This window comes from Phoca vitulina, unplaced genomic scaffold (assembly GCF_004348235.1).
Source record: "Phoca vitulina isolate PV1807 unplaced genomic scaffold, GSC_HSeal_1.0 scaffold11, whole genome shotgun sequence".
In the NCBI taxonomy this organism is placed as follows: domain Eukaryota; kingdom Metazoa; phylum Chordata; class Mammalia; order Carnivora; family Phocidae; genus Phoca; species Phoca vitulina.
In genome coordinates this window covers 11,487,065-11,502,885 of record NW_022589714.1, presented here as the reverse complement: position 1 = coordinate 11,502,885, position 15,821 = coordinate 11,487,065, and the positions used below count along the sequence as shown (strand labels likewise).

The 15,821-nt window shown below is 33.8% G+C and overlaps 1 protein-coding gene across 4 annotated transcripts in view; it reads right to left on the bottom strand.

Annotated features, from left to right (window-relative positions):
* The window catches only part of PHIP (pleckstrin homology domain interacting protein), a 134,746-nt gene that overhangs the window by 96,417 nt on the left and 22,508 nt on the right, over positions 1–15,821 (bottom strand). For all 4 annotated transcript variants that reach the window (XM_032409412.1, XM_032409409.1, XM_032409410.1 and 1 more), the window contains exon 7: positions 4,109–4,269. In XM_032409412.1, the coding sequence (XP_032265303.1) occupies positions 4,109–4,269 (161 nt within the window). The remainder of the gene's footprint in view (positions 1–4,108; positions 4,270–15,821) is intronic.

Sequence of the window (15,821 nt, the reverse complement as noted above, 5' to 3'; positions counted from 1 at the left end):
TTAAAAAGAGAAATTATACTCACTCTTCTGTCTAAATTTGTCATTTTCTCTCCATTGCCTTCAGGAAAGAAACCCACTCCCCTTCATACATCAACAAAAGGATCTTGATGATTTTGTCCCCCACTAATACCTCTAGCTCTTGCTTAAACGATAATCCATATTTATTCTCTGCCATATCTAATAATATACAACTGCATGTTATATTCTTCCAAGGTTTATAAATGCCTTTCCCTAAGTCTGCAATATCCAGCTAAACTCAGCTGAGGTGTCAGTTCTAGTAAGTTTCCCTTACCATCTCCTACAACACACTGAATTAGACACTTCTATGATACTTCAGTATTTCATATAGCCTCATTCAAGCTTCTTATCAGTTGTAGCAATATTGTCTGTTGACAATCTGTGAACTCTCCAGGGACAGATACTTTGTCTTTCATTTCTAGATCCTAAGTGTCTAGAAGAGTGCCTAATTATAACTTAGAGCATTTATGGAAATATTGTATGTTCTTTTGCCTTAATTTGAAAGGACACATTTTTTTTTTTCCTGTAAAGGGGCAGTGGCACCTGGGTGGCTCGGTTGGTTGGGCGTCTGACTCTTGATTTCCACTCGGGTCATGATCTCAAGATCGTGGAATTGAAACCTGTGCCAGGTTCTGGCTCAGTGGGGAGTCTGCATGAAATTCTCTCTCTCCCTCTGCCCCTTCCCTCCACTCACTAACTCTCAAATAAATAAATCTTTTAAAAAGGGCGGGGGATCTTTTTATATGGCCCTCAATATACTTTTTTTGTATTATGAGTGAATGGCTTCCTCCTGAGAGAATTCATTAACTCTGCTTTTCTTTTTTTTTTTTTTTTAAAGATTTTATTTATTTATTTGAAGAGAGAGACACAGAGAGAGAGGGAACACAAGCAGGGGAAGTGGGAGAGGGAGAAGCAGGCTTCCCGCTGAGCAGGGAGCCTGATGCGGGGCTCGATCCCAGGACCCTGGGATCATGACCTGAGCCGAAGGCAGACGCTTTACGACTGAGCCACCCAGGTGCCCCTAACTCTGCTTTTCTTTGGTAAATATTATTTGAGGCAGAGATTCTAAAATCAAGTAAAAAAAAAATTTAAAAACTAAAACTAGGAAGCAAGTCTGACTCAGTAATTATGCTATCTTCTCCCTGGATTCTTCTCATTATTCTACTGGGAAAAATCCATTAAAATATTCTAGTACAAAATATTTGTCAATTGTCCTAATATATAATTTCATTTATCAATTACAAGAACTTGATTTTGGATCTTGTATAGAATTTGTAAATAAGATTTTAGTTGAGTAAAAAACAAGATGGATAAAATTTATTTAAATCTATCTATATAATCTACAGCAGGAGGTAAAACTTAGTGACTGCTTACTGTAGATCTTGATCTATACTAATTACATGCATTATTTCATTCATGTAGTCATACAAAAATCTTGTGGGGTTGGTATTATTATTATTTCCCTTCCCCCCCCTTTTAAGAGTTGAAAAAACTGGAGATTAAAGTGGTGAGGTAATGTGTCCAAATTGCACTGCTAGGAAGTGATAAAGCTGTGAGCTGAACTAAGAGCCACCTAATGCCAAAGCTGATGCTCTTAAACACAGTGCTATCCATACTGCCTCTAGCTATGTCTACTCAGAAAGACTCAAGAGAATCTGTCCCTTTAACAAAAACTTTCAAATACATCTACATGAGAACTTTAGGAATGTGAAAGGTCTTAAGATACCAAATACATAAAAAGGAAAAACTGGTTTATCTATTACTGAACTGTTATTCCAATAAATAACAACAGTGTGCTCTCTCACAGAAATCACTCATTAGTCAATCATGATCTACTATCCTAAAGCTTTATCCCATCAGTTTTCAAGACTGATTTTCAAAACATTAGTCAGTGGCTAGTGTGTTTCCAGTGGAATGAAGGAACACCCAGCAGCCATCCCACTTCATGAAGTTAATATGAACAGTGAACACATAGGTATCCTATTGCCACTTGAGATAACCATAAAAATACAAGGAAATCTTAAATAACAGTACTTTTCTATCTATGCATTTCTTATCACATGGTGACATTCTGGAATCTACAACTGCAAATCAGCAGTAAAAAATTACAAATAAGACTATGAGTTTGGCCCAATTAGCAAATAATATCACATACATAAAACCTAAACAATTTTAGACTCTGATAAGACCCATATAAAATAATATGGAGATAATTTTCTTCCCTTTAAGTATGTGTCTTCAACTAAAGAAAAATATTCAGAAAACAGCTTCTTCTTCCCATGTCATTCCTTTTCTCCAAATCAAATATTCTTAAAAGTAGGAATTAACTGTCCAGAACGGGGCTGCATGCAGATTTTTTTCTGTACAGGGCCGGATTATCTTAGACTTTGCAGTCATAAATACTCACATGTGCCAGTCTCTGTCATAATTATTCAACTCTGCCGTTTGGTAGCGCAAAAGTAACCATAGGCAATACATACAAAACAACTAAGCATGCCTTTGTTTGAATAAAATTTTATTTACAAAAACAGGCTGAAGGCTGGCTTTGGACCCACAGTAGTTTGCTATCCCCTGGTTCAAAGTGCTGCTCTTCCAACTCCTTATCTACCACTCTACTAAACTCAGGAGATAGCAACAGCACATTATTTCACTGCATTTTCCCTCAAAAAAAATTCTAGGAGATTATGTATCTAATTCAAATCAAAACACACATAATGCTTCATAAAGTACAAGAAACAAATACTTATCATCCTATCATTTTTAAAAAGAGAATCCCCACAAGATACTTTACTAACATCAAAAATTAAGTTATATATTTTTATAACCTCAATGCAAAGGCATAACTTTATACGCACCAAAATGAAGTACAAACACAATGTAATACTTTTTTCTTGTTATTTCAGTCTCTTACTATTTTTGAAAGATTCTTTTAACCATTACAAATACCAAATTTACTTTGTTTTGAGAACTGAATTTAAATATTGGTATACTGAACTTGAAAAAGCTAAATGTAATTTTCCATTACCATTTGAAAACAAATTACTGTTATAGATATTTCAAGCACTTTAGCAAATATATAGGTATCTGTTCTCCACTCTGAAAATCATGACCAATCAGAATTTCACTTTTATTTTGCTTCATAGAGAACAATGGAGATAAAAGAGAAGGTGAAAGAGGGGAATACTAATCTAAGAAATGATCTGCAAATGCCTGAGTGGATGAGAGCCAAAAGATATGTATGGAAATCCTTTCCCACATCCTGCTGTTTAAGCTATTTTACAGGTGACTGGGTACATGGGTAGAGAAGTAGATATAAATAAATCTCAGTTTACAAGCATATTTACTTAAAAGAGGAATCTGTAATTGTACCCAACATGTAAAATTTGCAGCTGCTCTCCAAAGACAGAGATAGGAATTTCCATTTTAACTTCCATTACCCAGTGGCTTACTTCAAAGAAAATTAAGGACTCTGTGAATGAATGCATACCTTTAGCCCACAGGGTAGTAATATAAGTACAAGAACTGTATAGTAACTACCACCCTTAGTGTATGTAATAGTTAATGTATCTAAAAATAAATAGAAATATTTCCAAAAGTAATTTTCTCAGTGAAAGCTGAAAAGCTCCACTTTTCTCCATTTAACAAGTTAAAAGAAACAACAGCAAATAAGCCCAAAGAACCTCTTTAAACACAAGATCAAATATACTGAAGAATGAGGTGCTAAGGATAATATAAAAAGTTACATTTAATAATCTCCTCTAATTTGCTTAACACACTTTCGAAAAGCCCCTGGTATGTAATTTAAATTATTATATGATATTTTTATAAAATGTTAAACGGCTTATTTGATATAATGTTGGGAATTATACTTATCCATAATGTAGCACCATCATATAGCTGTGCCTGTACTACATGTCCTTTAGGAACTTTCCAAACTTCAAATAAAATCTTTTATTATAGTAAGCTAAATTACCTGAATATCCAGTTTTTCATTAGGAGAAAAAAAAAAAGTTCTGTTTCAAGTTCAACTATAAGCAATGTTTCTTCAATGCCATATATGAATTAAGATCATACTTCAAAATATACTTACAGTAAATATCCGTCTGCCAGTTCGATCAAAAGTTACACAGTACACAGATGACAAGTGTCCAAGAATTCGTTTATGCATTTTCATGTGCTGATATACTGCCGTGGGAACAAGTCGTTCAAGCCTGTATTTCCCATTCAGCTTCCGTGAAAACAAAGTATCCGCTACCAAGAGAAATGGGGGAAATGAGTACAATTCAGAAATTAATTTTCTTAATTATCATCTTTTAAGAATTCACATATTCCAACTTCTCAAATGTTGGTAAAAACAGAGATGCTTTCTAATGTATATGGCTCTGAGTTTTACCGGAATTAAGTCAGGCACTATTAACCTAATTTTACAAATAAGCAAAGTCAGTTTATATGACTGTCTAAAGTCACAAAGTAAGTAAAACATGAAACTAGGATTAAAATTTAGACTTCTTTACTCTCTGGCTAGTACCCCTAAAAAACCAAAAGCTTTTTATATATTATTTCTTTAAAATGCCATGAGATATATTTTCTGACAAAAGCAGTTAAAACTGGACCCAGCAATTTCTACTTTTCATCAACCAGCAATTCTTGAACACACTAAATTTGACACACCAAATAATGTTTTAAAAAAACTGCACAAATGAAGTGAAAGGAATAATCCATTGCATTATTTTAAAAAGTAATTAAACTGGGGATCTTGCCAAACACCTGTATAATGATTCCTTCTCTAGAACCTATTATCTCTTCTTTGTCAACTCATCCATTTTAACCATCTTTCAAGATATGACTGAAATTTATCTTCTGTCCAGAGCCTGATGTGCTGACTTCAGCCCAAAATGTTCTCTTCTATCTGAATTACCACTGTAAGTATTTTCTATTCTGATAATTACAGACGAAGAAGGTGCTCAATAAATATATGCTGACTGATATGCAGGCTCATTATTCACTTACAGATTCCTTTTAATATACTTTTCAAAATTACTTTTAATATAAGGCTTTTTTCTGACTGTGACTGCCATCTACTTTGCATAGTAAGCACTGCAGCTTCTCACTTGAATTTAGTCCCCCCAAAATTTTAAATATATATACAAAATACTATTTAACCTAGATTTAGAGCTCAGCAATTATGTCCTAAAGTTGATGAAATACAAGTATCTTGGTATAACATAAAAAATCTCAGTATTTATTATTTTATTCATGAACACTAAGTGTTTGGCTCACATTGTATTTAAAAACAAAAAAAAATCTTGGGGACTTGTGAAGAGGAATGTAGAAAAATGCTCTACATTACATTTCAAGGAATAATTACATTATATTTATATGTTCTTTTACTATATCAATTATTTTATATTCTAATAGAATATACCTCTTTGCTGTTACCACATAAATTCTATACTACAATTTATTTTTAACATCTGGGAATATCTGAGATAAGCTTTGACAGTTGTAAATTACCATATTTAGGCTTAAGCTGGTTACACAGTAGCAGTGATTTACTAAGTTTCTAACAAACCTGATACATTTTTCCTTATGAACAGAAATAGCCTGGTAAAAGACATCCTCTGGTGCTTTGGTTCCAAACTGATATAGAGCAAGAATCACACAAACCCACAGACATCAACTGTCTTGCCAAAGGAGAACTTATCCAAACACTAAGGATCTTATCCAAACACTAAGGATCCATGATATCTCAGACTCACCTGTCTATTCTGTAAGAAATTAAGTGATGACAAATAACACAAATGTTGACAGTGTTACCAAGATGTAGTTAATTCCCTCCATCATAAATTTACAAAATTCTCAAAATGACAAATTTTTTAAGACATTTAATACTGTTCAGGTATAAAAATGATTACTAGAAATAATTACAATATCAAAACTACTATTTTAATGATCAAGTACATGCATATATGTCAAAATTTTTAAATATAAATTCATTATAAAGACAATTTAATAATTGGAGTTGATGAAGTATTTTCTAAGCAAAAAATAAGTAAAGAAAAAGAGAAATGTTGCTGCTCTTTTTTTTAAATTTAATTTTATTATGTTATGTTAGTCACCATACATTACATCATTAGTTTTTGATGTAGTGATCCATGATTCATTGTTTTCATGTAACACCCATTGCTCCACGCAGTACGTGCCCTCCTTAATACCCATCACAGGCTAACCCATCCCCCCACCCCCCGCCCCTCTAAAACCCTCAGTTTGTTTCTCAGAGTCCATAGTCTCTCATGGTTCGTTCTCCCACTCCGATTTTCCCCCCTTCATTTTTCTCTTCCTTCTCCTAATGTCCTCCATGCTATTCCTTATGTTCCACAAATAAGTGAAACCATATGATAATTGATTTTCTCTGCTTGACTTATTTCACTTAGCATAATCTCCTCCAGTCCCATCCATGTTGATGTAAAAGTTGGGTATTCATCCTTTCTGATGGCTGAGTAATATTCCATTGTATATATGGACCACATCTTCTTTATCCATTCATCTCTTGAAGGGCATCTTGGCTGCTCTCTTAAACATAGTTTTTTTCTTTTTTTTTCTGAGTCTTTCTAAACTGGGTTAAATCTTTATTTTTATTTTAGGAGTCAACTAAAAAAAAAAAAAGAATATCCCTTTCAAAAAGCTACTTTATAGTCAGCTTTTCAAATAAAACTTTCCAGAAACATTATTTGAAATATACTTATAGTTAAAACTGTAATTCTATACTACCTTTTGTTATGCTTGGCTACCAATTAACTACTGAATATCTATATTATGACTCTATCCTAGCCCAAGTCCTTGACTTCAGACAAATTACAAACTTGTGTAACAATAACTAAAAGATAATCTACTGAGAACAGAATGTAGAATCTGCAGGTAATAACTTGCTGGACAGATTTGATAGAGGGAGTTAGAGAGGAAATGTAAGTATGGTTCGATAGTTTAAGTTAACCTGAGGAGGCTGAATTTGTAGGCCCAACCAGATCAAATAGGTAGAGAATTTTTACAAAGGTAGAGAGGAGGATGTTCTAGGACTCCAATTCAAGAATTCGTATTTTCTTTTTCTATACCCTTTGCATAATGTCTATCTCCCTTACCAGATCTTAAATACTCTAAGGTAAGAAATTCTGTCATATTCATTTTTCCCCCAACTGAGTGTAGAACCTTTTAAACTAAAAAATATATAAATGAATCTTAGTTAATAAGATACACAAGATGGTTCAATTTAATCTATAGTTTTATGGCAGAAAGGCAAATGGCAATTATTCACTTTCTAAAGAAACTATTAATAGACTAATTGGATTTTTTCGTAAAAAGGAAATGTCTCTTGGATTATAGAAACCCCTTAAATTTTATTAAACCAAAACATCAATTTTTAAAATGAGCATGGTTAAACAGGTCTAAGGGATCACAAAGAAATAAGTTCCTTATATGACATTATTACAGTTTTAATCTTAAATCAAGTAGCATATAGGACTTGGTTTGAAAGTACTAGCATATAGGACTTGGTTTGAAAGTACATTTATTTTCCTAAGTATGGTGATGAGAAATATTCTTAAATTAAGCCTGCCAAAGCAAATTTCTATCTTCCTTCACTTGGCAAATTCCTTCTTACTCTCTAAGGCCAGTTAAAATGTCACCTCTGCTAATAAGACTGTAATGAATTTCAGAAGAAACCTAACCGGTTACCTTGTAACATCACTCCTGCGCTCAAAACTACAATGTTCTTCATTTCATTCAGAATAAATACCAAATTCCTTACACATCAAGCCTACCAAGACCATGCATAATCTTGTCTCTCATCACCTCTCTGAATTCACTTGCTACTTGAGACCCTTTACTCAGTCTGCTCCAGCCACTCTAATCTCCCCTTGTTCTCCCCACACAGGAGGAATGTTCCTAACGTCGGGTCTCTGCATTGGCTGTTCCCTTTGGCTAGAATACTCTCCCCACATATAGCTAATTACTTGATCTTCTCCCAAGTCTTTTCTTAGATTTCTGTCACTTCTCAGTGAAGCCTAACCTGATCAGTTCATTGAAAATTGCAACTCATTCCCTACCACCACCTATAACTCCTGGCCCCCCTTTATTTAGCTATTTGTTCTTTTCCCATCACTTATCAACTGATGCTATATGTTTATTTGTTCCTATGTTCAACTGTTTATTTCCTGCCCACCCCGCCCCAACTTATATAATAAGCTCCATATGTACCAGATTTTGTCTTTTTTGTCCTTATATTACCTAAAAGCTGACAATGATGGCTGGCACTCAGTAGATGATCAGTATGTATTTGGGGAATTTAATGAATAAATTACACAGATAATAAAACAATTCGGTTTAAGGAATAAAACAAAAATGGAGAATTTATCAAACAGATTATATATCCAGAATCTCCCTAAATAGTTCATTTCAACTGCTCTGCTAAATAGATTTAATCTGGAGGGAAAGAGAAAAGTAAACATATTTTACTCAATTTCGTAGTAAATAGAACAGTAAATAAAATAAACATTCCAGAAATCACTGTTAACCATTTGAAATATCAGTCGCTTTAAAATATCAAGAGGGGTGCCTGGGTGTCTCAGTCGGTTAAGTGACCGACTCTTGATTCTGGCTCAGGTCATGATCTCCAGGTTAAGGAGTGAGCCAGTGCTCTACACAAAGTGTGCTTGTCCCTCTCCCTCTGCTCCTCCCCCTGCTCGCGCGTATGTGCTCTCTCTCTCAAATAAAATCTTAAAAAAAAAAAAAAGGTGAAAATAAATAAAATTTGAAGAGAGAAAAGGAACAAAATGATGAAAACTGTCATCTGTAGCAAATCATTCAAAATGGTCTCTGAAACTTGTGTTGAAACCTGATACTGTGGGGACTATACGCACAAGTCTACAGAACTATTAGAGATAAACAAAAGGCCCACAATTTCTTAATGTTAGATATAACTACATACATATCTAACCAGTGGATTCATATCCATTACTTCTCTAGGTATAAGGACGATAAATCAAATCCCCCCCCCAGTCACTTTTCCCCAGTTTATACTTATTTTTCAAGAATTGATTCTTTTTTCTAATCATAACACTAATTAATGTGTACTCAGTGTAGAAAATAACATAAATGAAAGAAGAAAAATCCATAATTCTATTAGTCACTTTCAAAATTTTACAAAGATTTCCCTCATAAACAGCATTTTAACAGCTATGCTGTATTCCTTAATGAAATAAGTTAGCCTCTAAGTTTGACAGACTTGTGTTCAAACCTGATAGTGTGGGGACTTTAAGCAAGTTTCTCTTTCTCTCTAGACTTTAATTTCTCTAGTTATATTTCTTTTTTTTTAAGATTTTATTTATTAGAGAGAGCGCGCACAGAGAGCACAAATCGGGGGGGGCGGGGACAGAGGGAAGGGCAGACTCCCTGCTGAGGAGGGAGCCTGATGTGGGACTTGATCCCAGTACCCTGAGATCATGACCTGAGCTGAAGGCCGACGCGCTTAACTGACTGAGCCACCTAGGCGCCCCTAGTTATATTTCTAGAAACATTTTCCACAATATACTCGACTTTCATATTAATGCTGTTCTTTGACAGCTCACAATTTCACAAAGTTTAGTCAATTCTTTCAATATCTTTCCTTTTTTAAAATAACTTCTTTTACTGATTTAATATGAAGAGTCCTAACCAGCCAACAGTACAATAAATATCCACTTACATTTTCTTTTACTTTCCTGTGGCTTAAAGTTCTCACTTACCTCCTTAATTTATCTGGAGTTTTAGTATATATTGGGGTGAATCTCTAAAGATATTTTTTCTCTCCCAAGTAACCATTTGTTCCAGACTTTTCATTTACTAATCCTTCTCTATCCCATTAAATTGTGATTAAATTATCTTATGTATTTATTTCTGTTTTAGATCACTGACCTCATGTCTATTTACATGCCAGTACCAAAATTTTAATTTTATAACTAATGATGTTCCAATATTTATCTGGCTATTCTTCATTATGCGTCCATTTTTAAATAGTCTCAGTCTTCATTATTATCTACTTTGAGGATCACTGAGAAGTTAAAAAAATAAATTTTTTGGAAATGTAAGGTTAATTTCATTCACTTATAAATAACTGACATCTTTCTATCTAGGAACATGATGCTTTCTTCCTATAGCTAGGACCAAGTTTTCAATACAGATGATTTTAGAAAAAGATAAATATAGCCAGAGTTACATTAGTTTTCCTCACTATATAAATCTGTACCTTCCGAACCAACTTCATGGGAAATCTGTATACAAACCTGTACTACCTGAACCAAGTTTTTTAAGAAAAAAATGGGTAGCTGCCAAGAAAGAGCATCTGCAAAAACCTCAGTAGATATAATTTTGAGGACACTGGAAAAATACATGATAAAATCTCTACAAACAAAAAAGAACTAAAGCAGAAATACTATCACTTCCCTCAAAATGTTTAGAATTTGTTCTCCTTCTGCTAAGTACTTCATAAAATGGACAAGAATATGTGCTGCAATCGCAATAAATTATCCAAGATCAAAATTAACCACTGCTAAAAAAGATGAGTTGGAAAAAAAATATAAATTACTATGAATTAACAAAAATGCAGAGGTTTTTTGTTTGGTTTTTAAATGCTATAATGTCTACTCCAGTGAAGGAAAGCTGTCTTCCCTTAACAATCTAACCTGGAACGCACCAGAACCAATGTTTGCAACTTCTGCCAGCTCATGAAAGTAGAGCCCTGCTGGTGGCATAATGAATGCAAGGAGAAGCATGTGGCTGTAGATTCCAAAACCCAAAAAATTAATTATGTGTGACAACAGAAAGAGTAGATGAAGAAGCAAAGACAATGTAACTCAGCAGGTATCTCAGTATAACTTGGGCTCTTTTCTTATACAGAAAAAGAGGTACTCAGATTTAAAAAATCAGAGTATTTATTAAGAAGATTATTTTAACTGATTTTTGTTAAAATCATTTTATACTATATTTTGACTAATTCGATTCTGTAATTCTGGTTAACAAAAAAAAACCTTGGAAAGCTCCCAGAGTTTCTGTAAATAAAATGCAAAGGTAGTTATAATTCATAATTAACAACCACAAAAACAGTTCCTAAATTAAAGTAGAAAACAGTAAATTCTGGATAATCAGTACCTAGATTTCATTTTAATCTCCATGATCTGTGTTAATAAAGGCTTTCTAAATGTAAAATTAGTAACTCATAACTATAAAACAAGAGTTTGGAAACGTATAAAACTAAACTTGAGTGAACTACAAAACTGGTAATAAACATGTAAGCAAGACCACATGAAAACAAATTCCAAACTGCTTTATTGCTTGACGATAATTAGTTTTCCCAACACAATAATGCCAGATTCACGACCAGGCACTCAGAGGGCAATTTCTACAGAAATGACCTTCCAAGTTCATCCCAAGTCCAAAAAGTTGCCTACATGTGGTATTGGCGATTTCTAATGTTCCATTAGATAAATGTATTGTGCAGTGTAAGGTATTTGATAAGGCATAAAATTACATAAAATTTTATTCATTTTAAAGAACCACATAAATGTTCTAATGAAAAGCTATGGGGTCACAAAAAATAGCCATATAAATTTCTAAAAAAGAAGTTATGCTAAAGCCAGGAATCAAATACCTGGAGAAAAAGGTATTTGGAGAGGAAAAGTATGAAGAGGAAAAAGACACCAGGGCTTATAGCTAGAGAAGGTCTTACTAGAAGGACTTCAAGAATCCAATAATAGAAAAAGTCTTATCTGCTTCAAATAACAATGTAGGTAAATGTCAAAATACCACACAATACCTAATTCAGTGAGAAAAATGACTATTGAACACTATTATGCTGTGTAGCAGGTTTGAAAAATAATGGCTAATATTACTGAGTGCTTTAGTACATGCCAGGGACTTTATATATATTTTCATTTAGTTTCACCCATCTTTTAAGGTAGGTACTACTATTATCCCCAGTAAGGGGATATTCCTTACCAGTTAGGAAACTGAAAGACAAAATGTAACTTTCCCAGAGGTGAAGCCCAAGGGTTGAATTCAGGCAGTCTGATCCCAAAGAGTACACTCTTACTAGGTAGACAGATATTAGAAAAAAAGACTGAAAGGAAATATGCCAAAGTATTAATAGCAGATAACCAGAGAGACTAACTGATTTTTGAGCTGTTCTCTGTTTTCCAAGTTTTCTCTACTGAGCATCTATTCATTCAAAATATAGCTCAGTCTACCTGAAGGAACTCAAAAGAGCAATATGAAAAATCTAAACTGTCTAAAGAGATTAACTTAAATTCAAAGACTGAGAAAAACAAGCCCAGGGATAAAGATGTAAGGAATTTAAATTTATTTAATCATAAAAAAAAGAAACCCTCAAGACTAAGTATATTGCCAATTTGACAATGGATTGAATGATAACCTACAAAGAATTCACATCTGGTTTGGTTCAAAAGCCATAAAATAATACAAAGTGCCATCAATTTTGTTTATAAGTTTTGCTTCTAAAAGCTATCCCATTAAATTTTTAAAGTAAAAGAGAAATGTATCAAAGATCGTGTAGGTTCAATTTTATTTGGGAAGGAATCGCCTAAGAAAGAATTTTTAACATTTAACTTACTATAGAGCCACAATTGAAAAGCTTGCTGCAATAATTCTCCTGAGGTTACTAACATAGACATGAGTAGGAATTAACAACCAAATATTCATAATTTGAGGGCCAGAGATAATATGGGAAATAATTCAACACAGACTGGTTTATTTCTACACCATCATCAGGTCTTTATGTCATCTTGTACCAATAACTAGCAACCAACCACCACAAGAACAAGACAAATAAATCACCATTATTATAATGAACAAAATTCCCAACTTTAGTTAAAGTAGCAGGGGGTGGCGACATTAGAAGGATAATCCTGTGAATAGGTTTTGTCCACAAAAAAGAGGGAAGGCAAGAGAGAACAGAAAAGGGAAATAATCACCTGAGCAACATAGCACCCATGAGAGCATCTCTCTTTATTTTACCATTGTAACTAAAATAATTAGAATGCACAGTAACTACCTTCCAAATCTCTACACAGTCAATTTGGTGTTTAGTTGTACCTCTTGTATGAAAGACATCATGTTTTTAAGATTTAGTGGATATTACAAAGATAAATAAGATCTAAAAAGGAGAACTCAAATACTGAAATAAAATACAGAAAGTAAAGAGATGATTCCAAGAGTTAAAGCAAAAAATCTCATGAACCAAGTATGTAACAAGCACATACTAAACAAACCCCAAAACACAGACATCATAATTACTAGGACTGTAATTTACTAGAATTGTAAAATTACTTGATTTGTATTACTCTTCCTCCTCTTTTCTTTCTTGGAAACTAGTCTGATACTACTTCAATCAGAAAATAATACAATGGTAGAATATTATCAGTTTGAAAATGTTTTTATAATAATTTTAATAAAAATTCATTCTTTAAAAGTTATGTAGTTTTATGCCAAACATTTTAATCATTCAATTTTAACAAATTTTAACAAATTTAACAAATTTTAAATCAACACAAACATTTATACAGCACCTACATGGGCCAATGAACTAAGGGATGTAACAAAGAAAAAGAAAAGACACAGTACTTACCCTCATGGAGACTGCAGTCTTGCAGGGAAGACAGACATGAAACAAGGACTTACAATAAGAAGTGTCAGCAAAAAAAAAGGGTTCAGAAAAATCTTGAAATATACAGCAGAGGGTCCTAAATATACGGCAGGGGAAGGAGGGATTGGTTATCAGCGAGTCAAGCTTTTCTGAAAAAACTAAGACCTGAAAAATGGAACAGCCAAAGAATGTTGGTGGGAAGGGAGCATATTGTAGGTTGAGGCAAGAGCATGTGCAATGGTCTGAGGCTGTAAACACAGTACTCAAGCTACATAAGGAAGCCAGGTATGGCTAGCACACAGAGCACAGAGAGGCAAGCGTGGAGAGAAGAGATGGAAAGGTAGGGGGCAGACTGCAGAGTGCTTTCTAAGCTATGGTCAGGCATTCTGGACTATTTCCCCAAAACAGTAAGTTGAAGGTTTTTAAGGAGAAAGAAATGGGAATAATATTAAGATTTGCTTTGGGATAAACAACTGCAGTTTTATCTCTTTACCACAACGAGAACAGATCACAAGGGATATGATTAAAAACAAAAGCCTATTTTGCAAAAGAAATCAAAGGGTTCAAAAAAAATTTTCATTTTAGAAAAAAATTTAATCAGTTTGCCAACAAGATTCTTAAGACTTTCTCAAGGAACTGAATGATTTTCTCTCAAATTATTTATCTAGTAAGAGATAAAGAACATACCACGTTTTATTCTTTCTAAAGTTCTCACTCTGAAGCATAGTTCCAAGGCTCCTATACCTAAATCAATAAATGGACAGAGGTGGTACAAGACTAATGCATAAAGAATTTCACAGAGAAAGCAAAAAGGTGCTAAATAATTGTGACATAAAATTAAATGCATAAGATCAGGAAAAAATAACCAGGGATAACTGAGTTGGTCACTACCTCTTAAGGTTCAGTTTCTTCAATAAAGTGGGGGTATCTTGCTATGAAAAGCAAATAAGACAAAATGTTTTGTAAACTCAAAGGTATTATATATACTATATTATATATACTAACATTTATATTGACTGTCCTTAAAGAATCAAATCTTCATGTTATGAAAGTAAATCTTACTGAACATAGGTTTTCTTTTACTTTTTTAAAGACTTTTGTGGGAGATCATTTTTCCCCGTGTCTTCCTTAAGGAGCGGAACAAATTGCTGCTCTGTTTATATAAATATCTACTCAGCCTGATCATGGACTTCCCAGTTTCAAGATGGCTAGGAAGACATTCAATCCTTAACTTCAGAGGTTCCCTGAAGAAATTCAAAATAAAAAGTCAGAGACTTTATGAAGAAAATAAGATAATTTGCTCCATCTATATAGATATGAAATTCAACATCAAACCCAATAAGCAATCTGGAAAAATAGGGGACACAAACTAAAAGGGGTAATGAATGGCTAGTGCTTCCTAGTTACTACTGCAACTGTTTGCCAGACACATCACAACAGGAGGGCAGGGGGCACAGAGGATACCTCTCATCACAACTATGACCTTAAAAAGAATTTCCTCTCATTATTTACAAAAGAAAATAAAACACAGCTACAAGAGCAACAATTTGAACTCACCTAAGTAAACTGTCATTCTTCAAAGTGTTTCCCCTTTTTTGGTCAATCATAAATTTGAAATTTAAGCAAAAGAAAAAATATAAATAATAATGTCTATTTTATATATTTGGTACTTTGGCATAATGAACATTAGCTTTATTTCCCTTAAGACAAAAATGTGATACATCTTAGGAGTCTCTCATAGCTACCTGTTCTTAGAAGGAAGTAGGCTGGGGAAAGGAGGGGAGTAAGCAGAAGAGAATTAAAAAAAACAAATGCCTCTGGGGCGTCTGGGTGGCTCAGTCCTTGGGTGTCTGCCTTCGGCTCAGGTCATGATCCCAGGGTCCTGGGAGCGAGCCCTGCGTTGAGCTCCCTGCTGAGGCCTGCTTCTCCCTCCCCCAACTCCCCCTGCTTGTGTTCCCTCTCTTGCTGTGTCTCTCTCTGTCAAATAAATTAAAAAAAAAAAAAAAAAAAGCCTCTGCCAAATGGAAATATATCATTCTGAACTTTTCTTGTCCCACCCCATTCATTAATTACATCAATTATCTACTGCCTCTTCATTTAATATTTACTAATG